We start from the raw sequence: 21,824 nt of genomic DNA, 5'->3' as shown, positions 1-21,824 counted from the left end.
GATTCCGTTTGACCCCGAAAGAACCCGCGATACATCCGATTGCGGAAAACTTGCTTCTTTAGACCGGGAAATGGTGAGGATGGGTGGTTCAAGTCAAGATGAAGACTGGACTGGGTCGATCTTGTCTGTGTATGTGCTTGTGTGATCTTTATTTTCCTTTTTTTAGACAGAGCGGCCGTGTGTGTGTCTTGTCAAGATTAAGAGACCGTGTTTTAATATGGACAAAAATGAGCCTCTTTTTCCCCTTTGTGTCCTCGGTCTCCAAGGTTGACCTCCAGGAGTGACAGTCTTGCTCTAGCTGCAATCAGCTGGTGGCATGATTTCATCCCGCCCGTCATCTTGAGTACATACTTTGTGTTCTATATCGCCCCGTGTATTGCCTAGTCATGAATTTTCCTTTGTGCTTCATCAAAATCGCTTTTCGATAAGATAAAAAATATGCGCTATAATCTCGTAGGCCTCGCATGACGTTCGACCAATTCGTTATATAGGGAGTACCCCACAAAAGGAAATGCTTTCAAGTATAGTACATGTGAGTCTTGACACCCACCTAGATCTATCTCTCCGTCTGTACATGATTGGCCAAAGGACTCATATGAGTATGTAAAGAACTGACAATATCAGAATTGTAAGGGAGGGAAAGACACAGTCCCGCCAATCCCGTATGCATAAACAAGGCTAGTCCTTTTACCGAGGTCTCACCAAAGCAATCACCAGGCCCACCACAGCCGCACCCGCTGCGGCGCTCTGCATAGCAGCCACGGTGAGATCACGCTGGGAGATAGCAACGGTGCGCTCACTGAAGAACTCATCAAACACCTGCCGCCAATAGCCAAGAGAGATTGGTGAGGTGGTAATGCCAGCAAGGCGAGAGTAGAGAGATTGCTCAACAATCGGTTCGGGAGAGAGAGATACTTCGATTGGAGAAGCTCCAACTGGCGAAACCGCGGGGACAACAGCCGGCTCATCAGCCTCGGCGGTAGTGGACTCAATTGAGGCAATGGATGACTCGACGGTCGAATCGATGACCTCGGGGAGAATAGCGGGAGCTGCAGACGAAGAAACACCGCCTTCAATACGGTTCATGTTCTTCTCCTTCTCCAACGCTTCAACGACCTTATCCTCGAAACCCTTGACGAGTCTGCGGCGACGCCACGGCTCAACGGCAATCTGGAAGATCAAGAAGAGAAGCACATTCATGCCCATCAGACCCCATGTACCCCAGGTACTCATGCGGCGGATCTTGTCCGACCACACCTGCTCTTCGTGATAACGGGAGAGAATGCTCTTGTTCAGTGATGCGGCGGCTTCTTCAGCCTCACGCTCTGCGCGAGACAGGGCCTCTTGTGTCTCTACCTCGGCGACTTCGTTGGTGTGGTCATTGCGGTAGAGCAGGGTGAACCGTTCCAGGTCTGTTGGGGACCAGGCATGCTTGCGCTGGAGCAGCTCGTTGACTTCGCGCTGGGAGGTGGAGCGGTTGTTGATTGCGGCTGTGTAGTCTTCCTTTGCTTTGCGAACATGTGCGCGAGCTGTGCGGAGACGGGCTTCTGTAAAAGTAGAAGAGTCGCAACATTAGTGTGTGTTCAAAATGTGGTATAGTAGGCGGGATGTCCTTTCTTACCTTGGGTTTGAATGTCCTTCTTGAGTGTCTCGATGGCGGAGTAGCCCGTCAGGTCATTCAAACGCTGTCCAGCTACAAAGACGTTGGATTGTAGATTATCCATCATCGTAGTGAATTGCTTCGACAGTTGTGACCGATGGTTCTCCAGATAGGACGGTAACCCTCCGCTCGTCGCGCCCTGGGCATTTGTGTTCTGTGTCTTTCCTTCCTTCTGCTCAACTTCGAGTCCCTCCAATAATACCTTATCACAACTGTTTATCTGCGTCTCTCCCGCTGGAGGCACCTCAGCCTCCGTGGAGCTTGCACGAGGGGTCCCCGCAGCCGCATCTGAGTCGGGCACACCTTCAGGCGCAACAGCCTGGTTCGAAGTCTGAATAATCCTCTGTATCTCCGCCGCGGTCTTATCCTTCTCATCGACAGGGGAGTACGACCCCGGCAGCCGGCGGAATTGGCATTGGAGGCAGACAGAGAAGCTCCGGGTCGTCGGCCTTGCGGGAAAAGCACCCGGAGGTGCCGGGCGGAGATGAGGCACTTGCACCGGTCGGGCGGTTGAGCGAGTGAATTGTAGGCTAGGCCGTAGCGATTGGCGCAGGAGCAATGGCATGGACTGCATGGCCGGTGTCAGGGCCGAGGACCTGGAGGAGAGGTGTGGTCGGTTGGGGTGTTGGAGTCCACTGTTTCCCTTCCGGCCGGAAGAGGATCGTCTCGGAGCGGACTGCGCTTATCAGATGGGGCGGTGGAAATCATCCATAGTCGAGTATACAAACTCGATTCAAGTCGGAATTCGTGTCTTCTCGACATTTGAAAGGCCTTTTCAATCCTCGTATGAGATGCATCTGTCAGTTCCAGTATGCTTCATTGTAGATGGACAGTTACAGAGTGGTACAGTTCTTGGCAGGCTACAGTCTTTCTGATATATATCATGCAGCGCAGTAAGTGTCAATTGCACTCCCTGTTGGCACCATCTAGTCAACCGACCCTGACGGACATAGTCTTGACTGAGACCAAATCAACTAGACATGAGCTGAAGGCCGATACCAATTTGTGACGAAGCTACCTACCTACATGAGTTGCAAGATAAATAGCGGTTGAGTGGTGGTCAACTCCTGTCGAGGCTATTTTAGGCAAAAGAATTACTTGCATACGGAACAAATCATGAAAGAAGATCGAGAAAACAAACAGCCCTGGAGTTGTGCGCTGATAAAACAGTTAAAAGAAACTATAAGAACATATCCTTCGTCAAAGTCATAAGAAAAACCCACCCCATCCAAAGCTGGACGGAAGTTTTAAGAGATGGAGGCCAAGCGGATGCGAACTCTGGCAAAACACAAATTAAGCAGTCATCATCATTGTCAACACCAAGATCTTCCGCCCCCCATTTAATCCCGGGACTGAATCTTGTTATCGCCCTTCACAGCTTCAGCATAGGTAGGTGGCGGTCGAGCCTCAGACCCTCCTTCGCCATTGCCAGCTCCAGCACCTTGCTGGGAGTGATCAGACGGCTTGGGCGCATTCGACGAAGCGTTCTCCTGCTGGCCTTGCTGGTTGACGGTGCCGTAGGACTGTCGCTGGGAGGGGTGTTGAAGAGGCTGGTGTGAGACATAGTAATACGTCACGCGACCGTTCTCGAGATCGCGGCGCTGGCTGGAGCCGCCGGGGATGGGTTCGTAGGCTACATCGTCGTAGTCGTGGTCCGGGTATTTCATGATGATATACCATGCGTGGATGAGACCCGGGATGTAGCCCAGCAGGCAGAGGGCGATGTTGATGAAGGAGTCTGCGGTGCAGATTCCCGCCTTGATCCAGACTATGGTTGGAGAGGGTTAGATTAGCGGTCATGGTTCAAATGACATGTACGGTTCCAGGTCGTGCATCGGGTGAGGAGGGTTCATAGCAAGGGCGTAATGTGGGGTATGAGAGTTGCTTACCAGCAATGGGTGGGAAGAGGACGGCGAGGATCGCCAGGAAGATATCGGAGCTGCACATGGCTACCGACGGGAGGGGTTGGTTAGGTTGCGCTCTATGTATCACTTGCAAGAATGAGGGGATGAAGGATAGGTCAAGATCCAAGATCACGACGAAAGCTTGTCAGGCCAGGGCACAGAACGTGAAGTGAGGATTTCCTATTCAACTGTCGATGTGGTCTGGGTTGAGTTGGATTGTGGTTTCCAGATTCCAGATTGTTCAAGTGGCAGCCTGCTTCGATTCTGGGGGATCAGATGACGTTGATCATGTGACATCAGAAGGTGATGTGAAAGTTATGGCCTGCAACGTGAGGCATCAACAATAGACTTTCCAACTGCTACCAATTTTGTACTTCGATCAGACGACAGTTGACAGCTCACCTTATTATTGAATTTGCTACATCAATTTAGAGCTATTGTGGATGCCAAGCATTCTGCATCAACCGTACTCCTTTACTCTGTGCATGATCGACATATATAGAGGAGAACTAACGAAGCTACTGGTCTTGCAGACGTTGTACAAAGTATTTATTCACTACTTACTCGACTACCGACCGTAGAGAAGCGGGGGCCAGAGCCAGGGTCTTCACGCGAGTTTGGTTCGGTTCTTAGTATAGAATTGTGTACCCGCTCTATGCCGAAATCGTCCTGACTGCCGGCTGATGGGAAACCATCATACCTTGTAGGTATATGCAACAATTCAGAATTCAGAGACCAAAGTCCATACCCTTGTTATAGATCGTCATCATGCTTAATGCATGCTCTGCATCTTACAGCAGAAAAATACTCCGTCCCTCGCATGATGCCCAACCACCGGCCGGATAGCTCACATTATTTGCATACCCATTGCAGGATGCAAGGTGAGCCTCGGGAACAATTCAATGCCTCTATTCTGTACTGTACGCCGTACCGCTCTTGTACGTCTTTGTACCCATTTTCCAAGGCGAAAAATTTGCAAGGCGGGTGGGTGATAGCGATCGGCCAAATGGGTCCTTTCAGGGGCAATCTGAATGGTGGATATCAACAACGCCAGGTACCGCTCGGGACTAGCCAGCTTCTGAGATAGGACTAGAACAGGCACCGCGGTCTTGCTGGCTGGATTACTGCCAATCAGGGGAGTTTCTGAGCGCCGTTACTCCCAAGTTGAGTTGAAGCTCCGGGCCAGAATTTTGATACGCGACAAAATTGGGCAAATCGAGGCCGAAAAGAAGTGTAAACAAAGCGATACGCCTAGTCGCCGAGAACATGCTCACTATTATGCTGACACTATCCTAATAATTGAATCCTCGTGAATCCTGTAAACTACTGTACTCCGTATATTGAAAGGTAATTAAACGGCTCTAGGACACGGCCCTCGTTTCAGATTCTTCCAGACCAGTTCGTCTCAGAGTTCCTGCCCCCCCCTTTTTTTACCAGTCAAATCTGCTCTGCCAGCACCAAGTCCCGAGTACTATTATTACTAGATTACTAGTACTAGAACCTGCTGCATCGGGTACCTGAGTCTGACAGTATTCCTCGTAGTATCCACGTACCCCCCTCAAACCCCCCAAACTCCCCCCCCCCAACCCACGCCCAGACCAACCGAGCCAGACCTGCACATCTCCCAAGTCACCTCTACCTCCTCCTCTCCTCTTCTTACCTCGTCTCTCTCGATTGGCCATCCTTTCTCTTCGTCTTTCTTCGATCCTGGCCACCGCGCCAGTCGATTGATCTTTCCTTCCCTGCGGGTCCACGTCCGTTGTTGGCGCCCGAGTCACTCGTTTTATCTCATTCCTTCTCACTACGCCTTTTCTTTCCAACTTCCTTTCTTTCCCGAGCAAGAAGCGACCCTTTCCGACTGCCCTGGCATACGACCATAATCGACAGCACTGATCCCGGGTCTCCTGGACAGCAATTGAGAACGACATGCGACGCGTGTAATACCAACCATCTCTCGATTATATCTGACACATTCTCCGGGAGCATTCCTCGGGTTACCGACCAGGAGGAACGACTGCCGCGAACACCTATACCGAGATGTCGTCCTGTCTGTCGCTGTCGGGGTCGACGGCCTGTTCAGCATGGAAAAGCTCCAAAGTCTCGCTCAGTTCCAGCCAATATGCGAGTTTGTGAGTGGGACCGCGCCCGGAACGCATGGGAGGTTAACTAACGAATCATGCTCGGCAGTCCATGGCTCGATGGCGTTTCTAATCTCACCACATTCGATCAAGCCTTGAGCAACTATGTCGCAAACACATATGTCACCTCTAAGTATGTTTGTGGTTCATCACGGGGGAGACAGGCGTACGATCAATGAAGCTAACCGTGTCTCTCCAGATATGCCGACCAATTGGGCTGCGATGGCCTGAACAAAAGCGCCATGAACGATTATTATGCCCAATATACCACCAGTGTCATCTGCAGCGGTCTCGTTCAGAGCTCCAAGAACGACTGCAGTCTGTCTTCCGCCCAATCGGAACCACTTTGTGCCGAGACCTGTGCGCTTATGGCCACCAGCGAGCAAGAGATTATGGTCAACAAGGAACTCTGCCCGAAAACCACCAAGGACTATATGAAAGAGATTCGCTCCGATTTCACCATTTGCTCCAATCCAGCCGACTCGCTAACAGGCAGCTGCGTGAGTGGATCCGACAACGAGCCTAACAACTGTGGTTTCCGCACCAATACAATTGGTCTCTGCACCTACTGTGCTTCTAGCTCGCCCAACTCGACCGATACATGCTGTTCCAGCTCCAATGCCACGAGTCGATGCAGTGGTGTCACCATTCCAAGCTCAACCGCGACTCTACAGCCGATCGTCACGACTACCGCCGCTGCCGCTGCAGGTGCTAGCCACGGTCTCTCAGGGGGTCAAATTGCTGGCATTGTGGTCGGATCGGTTGCAGCAGCTGCCATCATTGGTGCTCTTTTGGCGTTCCTCTTCATTTGCACTCGCCGTCGCCGCAAGTCACAACCGGATGCTGCGCTTAATCAACCCAACCCACAACGCAAGGGCGCGACACCACCAATGCAGCAGCAGCAGCCTGAAAGCCCAACAGGATATAATATGGTTCCTGGAGGCCGTGTTGCTCGCATGTCCGCTTTGCGTGAGGTTCCCAGCTCCTCCTCACCAGCTTACTCTCGAACATCTGCCCCGATGTTCGGCGGTACCAAGTATAGCGATTCGTCTGATTCGGAGGCTATGGGTGCCAGCCCCGGGGCCATGTCTCGACGAATTCCCCCGGTCACTGGAAAGCGTCACGGCTCGCTTTCAAGCAGCTCCGCTCTGGCTGGTCTTGACAGTGACAGCTCACCCCTGTCCGGCACTGCACACCAATTCTCATCCCCCGAAGGAGTGACCAGTGGCCAGTCCGAGCAGCTGTCGTACTTCCGTGACTACTACTCGCAAGACGACATTCAGCCCGGCGACAAGGTGGCTGCGCTGTGGGCATACTCTCCCCGGGCAGGTGATGAATTCGAGCTGGACCGCGGCGAGATGTTGAAGGTGATTGGTATTTGGGACGATGGCTGGGCCACGGGTGTGCGTCTCGGCGAGCGAGCTGAGGATTATGACATGCATCGTGAACAGCGTGATAGTGGAGTCTCCAATGGCTCACATCGGCCGGGCCCGTCACCGGTACCCTCCGGCGAGATCAAAGCCTTCCCGTTGGTATGTGTCTGCCTGCCTCAGCACTGGCGGAAGATCATCGACGGCGGTGTCCAGGAGGACGATGATGAAGTTTGAGCGCGGGAGTCGACAGTGTTCGATCTCCCTTGTTTTCATGCGATTCTTTACGCCTTGACGACAGCGTGTGCAGCATTCTCATTTCGTCGCGGCAGCTTCGCGAGAAGTCATCTCACCCGTGTGCTTATGCTTCTTCGTGAATCCTCTCCGGCTGGCCGCCCTTACCATGTCCAACTAAACGATCCTACCCCCCTCCCTCGCGATCGTCTGGGGATGCTCGTGTGGGATGATTGTGTGTGCAACTCATTTTTGTTTCTTGTTCGTATTCTATATACCCCCCATTTTATGGTGATCGATCTGCTCGTCCCTTTTTTCGTTATCTCTCTCCTTTTTTCTCTATCTATTCTTCCCCTTCTCTCTTCACTACATTGACTTCATCAATGTCCTGTGGAACCGACCGCTGGCGCAACGGAACTCGGGCAGAGTGAGGGCCACCCTTGCATACCATGGATGCTGGTCTTGATTCTTGTTTCGTCTTCTTATGTACATCGGTACCCCGCCGTTGAGAGACTGCGCAGCGTGTCCTCCGGTGATTGTTTTTGTTTTCAGGATATCCGGATACATCTAGTGCAAACATTAATGTATGTACATAATTAGACTCGAATCTCATTCAAAAGCTGGCCTCGAAAGTGATTGAACTATGTAGTACCTCATGTCGTACTTTCATGGCTGAGAATGTGTACTGTGGTACTGTACCCGCCTCCACCACCAGACATACAACTCTCCCCACATCTGTAGTGGTTCTCTCATCATTTCTTACCCGGCTCGGCGTTAAGGAGAACCCGGGGACCTCGATTTCGCAATTCGCTTTTACTAATCCACCCCTCCTTCTACCACATTCCGTGATACCATAAATAATGGCGTCTTCCCCAGATTGTCACAGATATAAGCATCTACATCTTCTTTCACATTCTCATTCGGACTCGCCTGGTTGATTCAACTTATTCTTCGGTTACTCTCTTACAATTCACATCATGGCCTCCCCCAAGATCACTCTCTACACCAACCGCGGCTGCCCTTGGGCTCACCGTGCCCACATCGCTCTCAAGGAGCTTGGTCTGCAGTATGAGGAGGTTACTATTGACTTGAGCGTTCCGCGTGAGCCCTGGTATCTCGAGGTCAACCCGGTATGTACATACACGCTAGCAACTCACCAGTACCTAGCTGGTGTTCCTCCCCGCGACATAGCATTTCCAGCTTTGAACGGCATACACCTAAGAACCAAGCCCTAATCCCTTTTTCATATAGCGTGGCCTGGTCCCCAGTCTCTCGTACGACGGCAACATCATCACCGAATCCGGCATCGTCGCGCAATTCCTCGCCGACGCACACCCCTCTCACCTCCTCCCGGCCTCTGGCCCGGCAGACAACGCGCTGTACCGCGCACGCCTGGCCTTCTTCGTCGACGCATTCTTCAGCAAGGTTGCCCCGCACTTTTTCGCTAGTATCAGATCCGCCTCTGAGGCAGACCGCGATGCTGCCGCGGAGGCATTGGTTGCCGGTGTCGTGAAGGAGGTTGAACCTCTTCTTGCTGATACGGAGGGCAAGGGTCCTTTCTTCGGTGGTAGCGATAAGCTCACTTTGGCTGAGGTATGTTTTCCCACTCACTCGGGCTCTTCCGCCCTTGTGTGTTTTTGTAAGAGTCATTAAATTAACGTTGGACGTTAGGTTCTGTCTGGTTCTTTCTTGCTCCGCATCCTCGGCTTCAGTAAGCCGGAGCATGGTCTTGTCAGTGCCAAGCTGCCTGCGCTGCTAGAGCAGCAGGCTCCACGATTCAAGCGCTGGGCTGAGGCTACTATTGCGCATGAGAGCGTTAACTTCATTTGGGAGGAGAAGGCTGTCGCGGATAAGATGCGGGCCAAGTTTGCGCCTAAGCAGCAGTAGGTTGCTGTATTTTGAGAGCTTGTGGCTGGATCAGATGCTCTAATTACGATATTCACATTTTTGTCTTTTCGGTGATTGGCCTATTTCGAGACTGGAAATGTAGACTTCCCGAAGTTGTTTAAGGATGTCCCTTACGGTAGAGATTTTGGTATAAATAGTGTAGGGCATCCATGCTTCTTGGCTGAGGGGCCTCCAGTGACGTGTACGGGCCCTGCGTCCCATGGTTGAGGGCCACGTCCAACTTTAGCGTGTAGGTACTTTCGATTCCACATCTCTTCTCCCCAAGACATCAGAGCCTCCGCTACTGCGGTTTACAAATGCCGTACTCGGAACAAGTATGTCGTGCAGGGCCTATCTACGCTAGGTGATGTGATCTTCAACATCCCTACTGCGTGGATGTGGAGCTACAAAGTTGTTGGTGGGATAGATGTCAACTGTAGCCTAGGCTGCCAGCACACCTCATGGATGCCTGGGCAGAAGAACTCGTAATACAAGGACGAAAATGGTGTTGTAAATACTAGTGATTAGAGCCTCCTTCGACACATTTATACCAGGACAGCCATGACATTGTAATTTGACCTGCCAGCACTGTTGTTTATTCCAAAATAGGAGTACTGGGCATCACGTGCAGCCACCCCCACCATCGCAACACCTGGGCAACAACCCCTCCGCCCTCATCCCCCCCATCAACTCCCCCATTCCCCGTTAATCTTGTGAGAATCCCCTTGTCCTTGTTTCTTGTGTAAGCTGCTCTCTCTAGCTGTGACAACGGGAGCTTCTTCCTCACCGCCCTCGTTGCTCATGCAATTTGACCTCGAGATGAGACTTCCCCTGTTCCTGACATCTCAGCCACTGACATCGTGTGCCACTTCCTAGGCGACCATCCTCTTCCCCTTTTTCCTCTTCTCTCATCTACACAGAAAATCATGTCGGTACGTATCAAACTAGACACGGCTTCCAACTCCCATTGCAATTATATACTGATTTGATTTGTTGCGCAGCTCGCATCCGGGTATGATCTTTCCTTCCCCTTCGACCGTCAGCGGCAAAGTCACCCGCCATTCTCCCTGAATTTCATATTGATATTTCGATTCGCAGTGTTTCCGTCCAGGACGAGTGCCTGACGGCATTCAACGAGTTCCGTCTCAGCAAGGGCAAGACCAAGTACATCATTTACAAGATCTCCGATAACAAGAAGGACGTTGTTGTGGATGCCGTCGGTCACGACCAGGACTACGAGGTTTTCCGCGAGCAGCTCGCTGCTTCCAAGGACAGCCAGGGCCGCCCCGCTCCCCGGTACGCTGTCTACGACGTTGAGTACGACCTCGGCGGTGGTGAGGGCAAGCGGTACGCATTCCCCCATTTAGGCATCCGCCATATACTTTGTGATGGGTGGTTCATTTCACTGACCTGTTTCCAATTATAGAAGCAAGATCATCTTCATCTCCTGGGTCCCCAGCGACACCCCTACTCTCGTAAGTTTCAATTGCCAGTCATTGGAAATGCGATGCTCGCATTGAAACGAGCAATTCCCATCGGCTAACACTGTTCTCTAGTGGTCCATGATCTACGCCAGCACCCGCGAGGTCCTGAAGAACGCTCTCAACCTGTCTGCCTCCATCCATGCCGACGACAAGTCCGACATTGAGTGGAAGACCGTCCTCAGCGAGGCTAGCGGTGGCAAGGCTGGTAAATAGATAACGGCGCCGGCTGGGTCCGGGCTGCGTGATTGATAGGGGGTTTGTTTTCCCACCTCGGCGGTGCTACGGCACGATCAAATCCATCACCTTCTCTGCACACCGTTCTCCTTGTTCTCTTCTTTTTTTCCTAGTTGCAATGCAAAGACCGTTACGACTTTGGCCGTTTTTCTTTTCACTTTTGTGGAACAGTCATGATCATCCTTTTATCTCTTGTTCCTTTGCGTATCTTTGATTGATTGCCTCGTACTTTTGGTTCTAAGTGTGTTTCCAATGCGATTGGTGATTGTTTTGGGAGGCAGGCTGTCCCTATGAATTGGTTGAGGTAATAAGGTAAATAGGTGGTAGGATTGACATTTAGAGGAAACTAGGAGATGAAGTATTAGTGCATGACGAGTAGGATAGCTTGAGGATCATCTGATAGCCAGCAATTTTCTACTTTATTTTCTGCCGTGGTTGTACAAGCCCCTTCCTAGGGCTGCGATCGAGTCCGTACGAGCGTAGGTGGGTTGCCGACTGGGGATGATTCAATAAAATGATGGTAGTAGTGGTATTTCAAGTACTAGGATAATACAAAAGACTTTTTTATATCGATTTAAGGCTTCTTCTCATACATTTCCATACAATTCTGGCCCAATTTTCATCGTATGATGTTGCTCAGAATGATGATGATGCTCACTGGCGGCCGGGCTGGGCAACGGCCCAATCAGCGGGCGGACAAACCAGGCCAGCGCTAGTCCGGAAACCTCGCGACTTCCACCTCAAACCACCAGGACCAACTTCAATCCTTCCCCATCCCCCCCGACCCTCCCCCTCCACTCTCTTCTCCAGCCGAGTCCCCCTCGCTGCCAGACTCCTCTGGTCCCGGACTCTCCTCTCCACTATCAATTGACTCGTTTTCGACGTGGTGCTCCCACCTCCCACCTGCCGCACAATGTTTCTTCGCTCCATCGCTCGCGCTGCTCCTCGCAGCCCGGCCGCCATCCGTGCCGGCCCATTGGCCTCGCTGAACGCTATGCAGGCCCGCGCTGCCTCCGACCACGCCATCTCGAACCCTACCCTGGCCAGCATCGAGAAGCGCTGGGAGGGCATGCCCCCTCAGGAGCAGGCCGAGCTGTGGATGCAGCTCCGTGACCGTATGAAGGTTGACTGGCACCAGATGACCCTCCAGGAGAAGAAGGCCGGTATGTACAATCCTGTCGATATTAAATTGCAGTCTCGGAAGTGGTTGCTTGCCTACCCTGTGATATCCGAGGCTGAATTTTATCGGCAATCCTTGAATTTCCTTTTTCGGCATCGCTGATAATCCTTTTTTTTCACGTCTAGCCTACTGGATTGCCTTTGGTCCTCACGGTCCCCGTGCTGAGACTCCCAAGGGTGAGGGCCTGAAGATCTTCTTCAAGGTCACCCAGCTCACCGTCGCTTCCTTCCTCGTCTTCTACGCCATCCACTACTTCGCCAAGCCCCAGCCCAAGACCATGTCCAAGGAGTGGCAGGAGGCCTCCAACGAATACGCTCTGGTACATATTCTCTTTTCACTTCTTTTATACTGCTGGCTGCAAGCAGTTTCTTCAGATCGTTGCGCACTAGCTCCATCGCTGATCAGTATTTGCTAACATATTTATTCCCCCACAGTCCGAGAAGATCAACCCCATCCACGGCATCAGCAAGGAGGGTTACGAGGGCAAGGGCTTCGTCCAGAGCCCCCCCGCCGAGAAGTCATAAGTGGGCTAGGTGCCCGATTGGGGATGAGCAGGAAACAGATATTGGTGTCGGCCGGGGCGAGATTTCGATTTCGCACGCCCATCTGGACTCGGGGATATTCTCCTCGGGTCATGGTTTGTATGCTGCTTGCCATGCTGTCGACTTGATCGCTGATGGACGCCCGGTCGACACCAGTCTGTTGGACAGTTCATCTTTTTTTGTCCTTTGGCCCACAAGCATCCGAAAATGCGTGTATCCCGTACTGTGCTATAGTCAATGTATCTCTTTTGTAGCCATAGAGAAACAGGACCGTTTTGCTGTTATATTATACTATTGTTTGTTCTTTTCTCTAAGATTTTGTCTCGATGTGTAATGTGTGTATACCGACTGTCCTATATGGTGATCCTCCTCGTACGTAGGTGGTTTCCCCGTGGTGCGTCTTTTTCCCGGAGGGATTCGGAACCTGCAGGGCTGGTGCGGAGAACCCCTGTCCAAGCGCACTGCAACGAGAGAAAGGGCCATTGCGAGGTGCAATGTGGCCAATTTGGAGAATAGGAAAGGGGAATTAATCGTTGGGATGAGTTTCGATAATTTGTATATTTTATACTATAACTCGGAACCCGTGACGAGCTGATAGGAGCTCCCAAATTCCTATGGGTTTCATACCAAGGACTCGGATGGGTGGTAGAGGACCTCCGAGTTACACGTCAGAGATTTTCGACCGGAGAAAAAGCCGGGAACTGGGGAGCAAAGCGAACGACCACCACTCCTCGAAATTTAGGTCAATGGGTGAGAAAATAGTGAAAGAACATGAGTTGAAGGTTTCTGGTGATTTCTATGGAAATATGCAAAGCAGCTTTTGCATGCTGGACAGCTGTTTATAGTTGCGCTGGGGGCTCCCCTGCATCCGGATGCCAAGGCGACCGGTGAGAAGGAGGAGGATTGCCAGGCAACGGGAGAGAAACACCACCACACCACCGAGGGTGAGATGGGAGTCAAAGGAGAGCTAGTAAATGGTCAATCATAGAGAAAGGTAAAAAATGGGAAACTATTTCAAGTGTTAAAATTGTCCAAAAGGGATTCATTTGGTCTATACTCCCCTGTGCCTCCGAGCATCGGTTCATCACGGGACCATCGGCAAAACCGCCCCGGAAAGGTGTAGTGCGGCCCAGTTCCCGTGCCAGCGAGGAAGAGAGACACTGAGAGTCCACCAACCTCTTCCCATTCCTCTTCTTCCCTCTTTTCCTCCCCCCATCCACACCTTTCCTATCCCTACACCTCGCTCTTCAACACCTCCATCATGTTCAAGAGGTACGTCACCCCATGATCCCCAATTCTAACCTTCCGCTACTCTTCTTCAACATCCATTTCCTTTTATCATCAACGTCTTGAATCCCCCTAACTGGTTTTTCTTTCTCTACAGCGGTCTCGCCCGGACCTTCGGGAGGGCTGCCTTCGCCCGGCCGACCCCCGTCGCCCGTCTCCGCGCCACTGCCCTGCCCGCCCTCTCTGCTCGCTTCGCCAGCTCGGATGTCGCTCAGGCTGGCAAGATTCACCAGGTTATTGGTGCCGTCGTTGACGGTATGTGGTTACTCAACGCCCTGGTGGGAACTTGGGGGAGGAACGCGGCCGCGAAAATCTTTTCCTCGGCCCCAATCCATCTCCAAAGCCATCGCAATCGATCCCAAAATAACGCCAGAATCACTCGCTGACCTGCTATTCGCCATATTACAGTGAAGTTCGAGGGCGAGAAGCTCCCTGCCATTCTCAACGCCATTGAGACCGAGAACAACGGCCAGAAGCTTGTGCTCGAGGTTTCCGTACGTGCCCTCTGATTGGTCCACCCCCGACCTCCTCTCAACAACCCTCTTCTCTCTTCTCTCTTCGCATAAAACTAACCTGTCTTTCTGTATAGCAACACTTGGGTGAGAATGTCGTCCGTACTATTGCCATGGACGGTAAGCTGCCCCTGCGTCTCTTCCTGTCGAGCCACCGTGTCGTGCCCTTGTCCCCATCCCCAAAAGGGGATGGGGACCCACACGGTCGGCCCGGCATGCTTTCTTGCCATACGCTTGACCTGGCCTTGCTAACGTCCATCTTCAGGTACCGAGGGTCTCACGCGTGGTGCTGTCGCCCGCGACACCGGTTCCCCCATCATGGTTCCCGTCGGTCCCGGCACTCTTGGCCGTATCCTGAACGTCACTGGTGACCCCATTGACGAGCGTGGTCCCGTCAAGGCCACCAAGTACCTCCCCATTCACGCCGACCCCCCAGAGTTCGTCGAGCAGTCCACCTCTGCTGAGATTCTCGTCACTGGTATCAAGGTCGTCGATCTCCTTGCCCCCTACGCCCGTGGTGGTAAGATTGGTCTGTTCGGTGGTGCCGGTGTCGGTAAGACTGTGTTCATTCAGGAGCTGATTGTAAGTTTTGAATACCTATCGCAAGATGAGAAGTAACCGTTTGGCGCATACTAACTTCACCCTTAATAGAACAACATCGCCAAGGCCCACGGTGGTTACTCCGTGTTCTGCGGTGTCGGTGAGCGTACCCGTGAGGGTAACGATCTGTACCACGAGATGCAGGAGACTGGTGTCATCCAGCTTGAGGGTGAATCTAAGGTCGCTCTCGTCTTCGGTCAGATGAACGAGCCCCCGGGTGCCCGTGCCCGTGTCGCCCTTACCGGTCTGACCATTGCCGAGTACTTCCGTGACGAGGAGGGTCAGGATGTGCTGCTCTTCATTGACAACATTTTCCGTTTCACCCAGGCCGGTTCCGAGGTGTCTGCCCTTCTCGGACGTATCCCCTCTGCTGTCGGTTACCAGCCCACTCTGGCCGTCGACATGGGTGGTATGCAGGAGCGTATTACCACCACCCAGAAGGGTTCCATTACCTCCGTCCAGGCCGTCTACGTGCCCGCTGACGATCTGACTGATCCCGCCCCCGCTACCACCTTCGCCCACTTGGACGCCACCACTGTGTTGTCCCGTGGTATCTCCGAGTTGGGTATCTACCCCGCTGTCGACCCTCTGGACTCCAAGTCCCGTATGCTCGACCCCCGTATCATCGGTGACGAGCACTACAACACCGCCAGCCGTGTCCAGCAGATGCTCCAGGAGTACAAGTCTCTCCAGGATATCATTGCCATTCTTGGTATGGACGAGTTGTCCGAGGCTGACAAGCTTACCGTCGAGCGTGCCCGTAAGCTCCAGCGTTTCCTGTCCCAGCCCTTCGCTGTCGCCCAGGTCTTCACTGGTATCGAGGGTACCCTCGTCGACCTGAAGGACACCATTGCCTCCTTCAAGGCTATTATCAACGGTGAGGGTGATGACCTCCCTGAGAACGCCTTCTACATGGTTGGTGACTTCGCCTCCGCCCGCGCCAAGGGTGAGAAGATTCTGGCTGAGCTCGAGGGCTCTGCTTAAATGTAATTTTATCCATTTGCTTAGCTAGCGGCGGGGGTTTTGGTTTTCCCATGTTCAACAGCCCTCTTGTCAAAAAACTTTCGCTGCTTCTGAAATCTTCTTGCCGACAATTTTCCTACCTGTGTGTGTTTGTATCCCCTCTTCCCTTTTCCCGGTCCGGATCTGGTTTTTCTTTTGTTCCTTTGTTTTGAACTCCTTTCGAGTCTTGTGTGTGTCTTGTCTCTCACTAGACGTCATTTTTCCCTTTTCGATTGCGTGTATACTACTCCGATCTTAAAGAGAAAAAAAAGAAAACCAGGAAGGGATTCTGATTGTTACCAATTCTCGATTCCTCTGTCTTTCTGTGATGTCCGGTGGGAGACTTGACACTGATTCGAACCGCGTTTGATATTCATTGGATCTTGTCACTGTGAAACCGGCGACGGAGATTTCACCAGATCTACCAGAGAGGAGGGAAGTAACACGCCACCCCGTTGGAATTCGCAAGGCTCGAGAAGATAATAGGAGGACTGATGAAGGAAGAAGGCTTGATGGTGGTGTTGGATGGAAACGAAAAACTCCCTCTTGTCTAATGAGCGAGTTGATGAGATTCTCCCTTTGCCCTTTTTTAAAGCCTTGTCAGACGCACCCTGGCCTGGCTTGTGTTTCATTATTGTGTATTTAGAGTTGAAAACCCATGGCCTGTATGGCGACCCTAAATATCCTGGTGTCCAATTGTATTTTCTTTTGTTGAAGGTTTATTGTGTTTTGGATTGTGTTTGCGTAGGATTCTTGTCTTGTAGTAGAAGTGCTTTGGGATATTGACTCGGTATCGTGGAAGTGTGGACTGGATGTGTCTTGAGTCTCATCATACCTCTACTTGCCTGTTGCTTGCTTTGCTATGATGTGTATGCTATATTGATGTGCTGGATAGATGGTCGATCGCATGACCATGTCGATTCGTATAGCCGATATCCTTGATAATAGTTTGCTTGGACTCGGACTGGAGGGAATAAAACACAGCAATAAGACTTAAAGATCATTCTCTCAAACTAAAAAACACTAGCTAGCTAGGTAACATCCAAAATCCAAAACAAGATGCAAAACGTGACCTTCGCGTGTTGTTGAATCACGAAGCAGAGGGATTGATTCTTGGTGCCCCAAACCCCGACCCTTTCACAGGGTCTCTTCCAAAGCAAGAACCTATCATCAGTAAACCAAATTAGTTAGCCAAGTCCAAAAGAGATCAAATCCAAACTCAAAATCGATATAAAACTCACCAAAGCAGTCCTCGTCGGAATATAAACTTGCGTAAAGTTCGCCCGTCCGTTCCACGGCATATCCGTCGTAAAGAATCTCGTCTCCTTAACATTCCCTCCCCAAACCTCCAAACTCCTTATCATCCGAATCAAGCACAATCCGATACGTCCCGGGAACATCCACACCAACCCGATAATCCGTGAAACTCTCCGTAGGATGGAAATTAAAGATCCACAACAATCCCGCCCTCTCAAAGACAAGAACCTTGTCACTCTCATTCTTCAGGCTGACGTAGGCCTGTGCGGCATGCAGCCAGCCATACTTGGACTCGGTGAGTTGCATGGCGCGGTCGAATTCGTTGAGGAACTTGTACCGTAGGAGGGGGTCTTCGGTTAGGTTTAGTTGGCGCCGGGCGTACCAGAAGGAATTGCCGTTTCCTTCGCGCGGGAAATCGAGCCATTCGGGGTGTCCGAATTCGTTGCCTTCGAAGTTTAGGTAGCCTTCGCCGCCGAGGCCGTGGGTTACCAGCCGGATCATTTTGTGGAGGGCCATGCCGCGTTCGATTACCGGGGTGAAGTCTGTGAGGACGGACATGTGGGTGTACATTTCTTTGTCGCAGAGCCACATCATGAGGGTTTTGTCGCCGACCAGTCTGTTTGAGGAGCAAGACTTGTTAGAGGGGGTTGGTTATTTGGGGAGGTGGTTTTTTTGGTAGGATTCTATACTTACGCTTGGTCGTGGCTCTCGGCATAGGCAATGGTCTTCTCGCCGTGGCGCCGGTTTGTCAGTGTGAATGCAAGGCTGCCAATGTCCCACTCGCTGTCGGACTTTTCTTTCAGCAGCTTGATGTACATGTCCGGCACGGCCATGGCGAGTCGGTAGTCAAAGCCAACTCCTCCAAGGGAGTGGGGGAGACACAAGGCGGGCATGCCGGAGACGTCTTCTGCGACGGTGATGCACTCGGGGTAGAGCTCGTGCAGCATTGTGTTGGCAAGGGCTAGGTAAGTGATGCCCTCCTCATCGACGGCAGGGCCGAAGTACTCATGATAACCACCTGAGAAGCCACTAATGATATAATTAGCTCAGATCAAGACCCAAGAGGGGATAAGGTCGACATACGTTCCAATACCGTGGTGCGTATAGAGCATGCTGGTAACACCGTCAAATCGGAATCCATCAAACTGATACTCCTCCATCCAGAAGCGCAGGTTACTCAAGAGGAACCGCAGCACTTCATGATGTCCGTAATTGAACAGACGACTGTCCCACAACTCATGGCGACCCTTTTGACCCTCGTGGAAATAGAGATGATCAGATCCATCGAACATGTTCAGACCATCAAGCACGTTCTTCGACGCATGGCTGTGCACCACATCCAGCAGCACCACCAGCCCCATGCTGTGCGCAGTATCAATCAACTCCTTCAGATCCTCGGGGGATCCGTAGCGACTGCTAGCCGCGAAGAAGTTGTTGACCTGGTATCCGAAGCTGGCATAGTAGGCATGCTCCATGATGGCCATCAACTGGATAGCGTTGTAGCCAAGGTACTTGATACGTGGGAGCATGTTCTTGGTGAACTCTTTGTAGGTTGCGACGCGCGTTTCAGGCGACGAGATACCGACGTGGGCCTCGTAGATACGCAGACTCTCGGGCTTCTTGGGCCGTGATTGTTTGAAGGTGTATCGCTCGCTGGTGGGTGGGTTCCAGAAAACAGCGTCGTAGTCTGGGGAGACGTCGAGGTCTTGCACGACTCGCTTGATCCATGCTGGGATGCGATAGATGCGCTCGCCATTGGGAAGGACCAAGGTGATCTAGATAGTTGGAGCTATGTTAGCTTGGAAGCTTTCTTTGTGGCCAAAGGTTGACTTGGATGGGCTTGCCTTAATCTTGCTGTCATGGGGAATCGCTGGGCTGCCATTGACCGCGGGGACGGTCACTTCCCACACGCCGAAGCTATTCTTCGCCATAGGGTTGGCATTGCTATCCCATTTGTCTGCTAGACTTAGTATGTAATTCAAGGCCTCCGACTCTGTTCTCAACCCGGAGGGACGTACTGAAATCACCGACCAGCGATGCCTCCACTGCATTTGGGGCCCATTCCCGATAAACGATGTCGCCATTTGGCCGTGCATTCAAACCGAATGTTTCATAGCCCTGGAAGGAACGATTCTTGTTAGCTTGTCGCTAGTTGATCGCACTGGGTACGGGGAAGTTCAATCCCACCTTGCTAAACTTGTCCAAGCCACCCTCAGAGTCGTTGATGGCCTTGGCCCATTTCTCCACCAGACTGTAGCGGTGCTTCAGCACATCGCGATGAGGTTCGAGCCACGGGTCAAGCTGCAGGACACCTAGATAGTAGAGCACGAATCAGCTATTCAATTCGCCCAGTTTTGCCCAAAGGGGGACCAGCAGAGCTCGTAGCTCAATTTGGCGGCAGCTCAGCAGAGATGCTGCTTCAGTGACGTACCTGTTCCGTCGGCGGGGATTTCAGTAGTGGACGCCATATTGTGCAATCCGAATTGTTTATGGAATCAAAAAAGTTGGAAGAAAAAGGAAAACGGAGAGGAGAGGCAACATGCGGGAAACACCCCTCTCTTGTCTCTCAACGCATCCCAGCAATGGCTAGAACCTTGTGCGAGTTTGTGAGTGATTGGCTGCGGGGATGAGCTGCGATTGCAAGGTGGAGATGGGCGCTGGGGAGCTCGGGCCTCCTGGTGGTGTCCTGAACTGGGCGAATCCGGTTTTGGGAGGAAAGCTCTGTTGAGATTATTATGACAGAGAGGGGTTTAGTTTGTTATTTAGGATGGCCAATTGTGAAGCTATTCTTGAAAATAATAGATCAGTACCTAGCTATTCATAATTCTATACTATTTACAATACATTCAATGTATTTGCCACTATGATCTCTCCGGACTACCATTCTCCGCCGTTCCTGGCCGGGCGCGGTACCACCTCGACTGCTTCGGGGCCTCTGCACCTCGCCTTACCAGATGCATCTCGGTGAAAGTGAAACTGTGAAACTCAATCCTTTTTGCCAACCCCTGGCTTTTGTTAGTTCAGACTTGTGTCTATTTTAAATATCTCTTTCCACCCGGTAGTGAATTAGTTTTTCTTATTAGCGCCACCGACGATCTCATTGACTACTAATTATCGTCTGTATCTTCAGCCGCCACCCGACTAAGATAAGAATCTGGCCGTCTAGACAATGTTTTTATAGACATAAAATGGTTCTAAACAGGTCCCTGAGACTCGGAAATTTAATCTCTGTGCCGTATGCATCCGGCTGCATATCATAGCCAAGCCACTGACTTATCTTGAACTCTCGGTGGGAAGAAGTACTTGAGGACAATAACACGCTGAAACTAAGACGGGCGAAATACTAATAGTTGCCAGTATTCATGAGAACAGCCTCCAGAACATGGCCGACTCTGCCGCAATAGTATTTAGTCTATGGGCTGGTGTGATGCCAGTCTGCACTCGCAGCAAGACTAGATAGTTTACAGTTGTCAAGCCTCTATCTAATCCATCGCCCTATCCTGGCCTTCATCACGCTTTGAAACTCGCCATCCCTTCGCATGAAGATGGGCAAAGGAGTATAGGATTGGTGTCTTATGATACTGGCTGATGTATCTTCAGAATCAACCTGCACGACTGGAAGGTGTTGATCTATGAAGGTGGGGCAATTGTACAGAGCTGAATTCCTATTCGATATACCAGCTAGTGCTCCAGCTTTTACCCCAGATGATACTGAACTACAGAGAACAACCTATTACTGAATATCGGCAGGATCCAATGATATTACTACAGGCGCCGGTGAGGGACCCTCTTTCTGAAATCTAGAATACTGTGCAAGATTTCTTTTTACTCCAAGGATTCAAAATCAGATATTTGTATTCCTCAGCCCTGTTAGTCAGGTCTGAGGGGGTTAACATGCAAAGAGCAGAGTTATATGTCCACGGATCTTGTCTGCGTTCCTCTGACTGTTGGATAGCGTCATTTATAAGGGGTTTTCTCATGATAGCCGATGACTTCCCGCAATGATAGCTGTTTGAGACGAAGTTGGTCGTGGGAACTGATGCCTATCTGAGACACGAGAACCAATTCGTTCTTTTTCATGATTGAAACTGCTGGTGATCTGTTCCCCCACGTCTATTGCAATCATGGATGATGATATTTGCAAAGGGGCTTTTCCAACCCACACCAAAACCCGGTCTCCGAGTCTAGATGTTGATAAGTCCAAATAATTTATACATAGTTCTACTGGCGGAGTTCCATATTCAATTCAAGTTGATGTACGTATGTTATGTCCTTAGTAAACCGCGTAGACGGTGTGCAGGGCACTCTTTATCCAATGAGCTAGCATACTATCTAATACGCTCCTACCTCAAAGTTGCCGAAAAGGAAAGGTGATAAGTTCAATTCAATTGGCTTAGTCGCCGAATCAGCCTCACCCTTTAATAACACTTCATGATATCCCCGAAGAATCACCACGTACTTGCTTTTCTCCTCCATGTAAAGGTTCGTGCCCCAACGCTTGTGCATCTATTGAGTCTCATGATGATTCGAGTG

At 51.3% G+C, this 21,824-nt stretch overlaps 8 protein-coding genes across 8 annotated transcripts; 5 read left to right on the top strand and 3 right to left on the bottom strand.

Moving 5' to 3' along the window:
- Nucleotides 1-405: 405 nt before the first annotated feature.
- she9 (putative mitochondrion biogenesis protein (She9)) lies at nucleotides 406-2,279 on the bottom strand (the record flags this gene model as incomplete). Its single annotated transcript, XM_057157996.1, has 2 exons — nucleotides 406-1,547; nucleotides 1,622-2,279. Coding segments are annotated over 2 exons (1,518 nt in total), but the record flags the coding sequence as incomplete, so codon positions are not given.
- A 721-nt stretch (nucleotides 2,280-3,000) lies between these two features.
- On the bottom strand, nucleotides 3,001-3,607 carry N7473_012056 (putative stress response RCI peptide; the record flags this gene model as incomplete). Its single annotated transcript, XM_057157995.1, has 2 exons — nucleotides 3,001-3,428; nucleotides 3,550-3,607. The coding sequence occupies 2 exons, from the start codon at nucleotides 3,605-3,607 to the stop codon at nucleotides 3,001-3,003; spliced, it is 486 nt and encodes a 161-aa protein (XP_057003845.1).
- A 1,994-nt stretch (nucleotides 3,608-5,601) lies between these two features.
- On the top strand, nucleotides 5,602-7,309 carry N7473_012055 (SH3 domain protein; the record flags this gene model as incomplete). The annotated part of the gene is made up of 3 exons (XM_057157994.1): nucleotides 5,602-5,693; nucleotides 5,752-5,835; nucleotides 5,902-7,309. 3 exons carry the CDS (start codon nucleotides 5,602-5,604, stop codon nucleotides 7,307-7,309), a joined length of 1,584 nt encoding a protein of 527 aa, XP_057003844.1.
- Nucleotides 7,310-8,283: 974 nt separating this feature from the next.
- On the top strand, nucleotides 8,284-9,193 carry N7473_012054 (glutathione S-transferase family protein; the record flags this gene model as incomplete). The annotated part of the gene is made up of 3 exons (XM_057157993.1): nucleotides 8,284-8,436; nucleotides 8,558-8,899; nucleotides 8,978-9,193. The coding sequence occupies 3 exons, from the start codon at nucleotides 8,284-8,286 to the stop codon at nucleotides 9,191-9,193; spliced, it is 711 nt and encodes a 236-aa protein (XP_057003843.1).
- A 926-nt stretch (nucleotides 9,194-10,119) lies between these two features.
- Nucleotides 10,120-10,890, top strand: N7473_012053 (actin-binding ADF family protein; the record flags this gene model as incomplete). Its single annotated transcript, XM_057157992.1, has 5 exons — nucleotides 10,120-10,125; nucleotides 10,195-10,205; nucleotides 10,292-10,540; nucleotides 10,620-10,668; nucleotides 10,750-10,890. The coding sequence occupies 5 exons, from the start codon at nucleotides 10,120-10,122 to the stop codon at nucleotides 10,888-10,890; spliced, it is 456 nt and encodes a 151-aa protein (XP_057003842.1).
- A 934-nt stretch (nucleotides 10,891-11,824) lies between these two features.
- On the top strand, nucleotides 11,825-12,615 carry N7473_012052 (cytochrome c oxidase subunit IV family protein; the record flags this gene model as incomplete). The annotated part of the gene is made up of 3 exons (XM_057157991.1): nucleotides 11,825-12,074; nucleotides 12,217-12,410; nucleotides 12,526-12,615. 3 exons carry the CDS (start codon nucleotides 11,825-11,827, stop codon nucleotides 12,613-12,615), a joined length of 534 nt encoding a protein of 177 aa, XP_057003841.1.
- Nucleotides 12,616-13,894: 1,279 nt separating this feature from the next.
- N7473_012051 (F1F0 ATP synthase subunit beta) lies at nucleotides 13,895-16,016 on the top strand (the record flags this gene model as incomplete). Its single annotated transcript, XM_057157990.1, has 6 exons — nucleotides 13,895-13,905; nucleotides 14,018-14,175; nucleotides 14,329-14,414; nucleotides 14,510-14,552; nucleotides 14,698-15,014; nucleotides 15,084-16,016. 6 exons carry the CDS (start codon nucleotides 13,895-13,897, stop codon nucleotides 16,014-16,016), a joined length of 1,548 nt encoding a protein of 515 aa, XP_057003840.1.
- Nucleotides 16,017-17,012: 996 nt separating this feature from the next.
- N7473_012050 (1,4-alpha-glucan branching enzyme GLC3) lies at nucleotides 17,013-19,897 on the bottom strand. Its single transcript, XM_057157989.1, has 8 exons — nucleotides 19,723-19,897; nucleotides 19,479-19,603; nucleotides 19,310-19,409; nucleotides 19,136-19,248; nucleotides 18,375-19,066; nucleotides 17,985-18,320; nucleotides 17,276-17,907; nucleotides 17,013-17,198 (listed from the first exon to the last, which is right to left on the bottom strand). The coding sequence occupies exons 1-7, from the start codon at nucleotides 19,757-19,759 to the stop codon at nucleotides 17,361-17,363; spliced, it is 1,950 nt and encodes a 649-aa protein (XP_057003839.1). The 5' UTR covers nucleotides 19,760-19,897; the 3' UTR covers nucleotides 17,013-17,198; nucleotides 17,276-17,360.
- Between the last annotated feature and the right edge of the window lie 1,927 nt (nucleotides 19,898-21,824).

This window comes from Penicillium subrubescens, assembly GCF_028828155.1.
Source record: "Penicillium subrubescens strain IBT 31985 chromosome Unknown utg000010l_segment0_segment0, whole genome shotgun sequence".
Lineage (NCBI taxonomy): Eukaryota > Fungi > Ascomycota > Eurotiomycetes > Eurotiales > Aspergillaceae > Penicillium > Penicillium subrubescens.
This window is presented reverse-complemented; position numbering and strand designations above follow the sequence as displayed.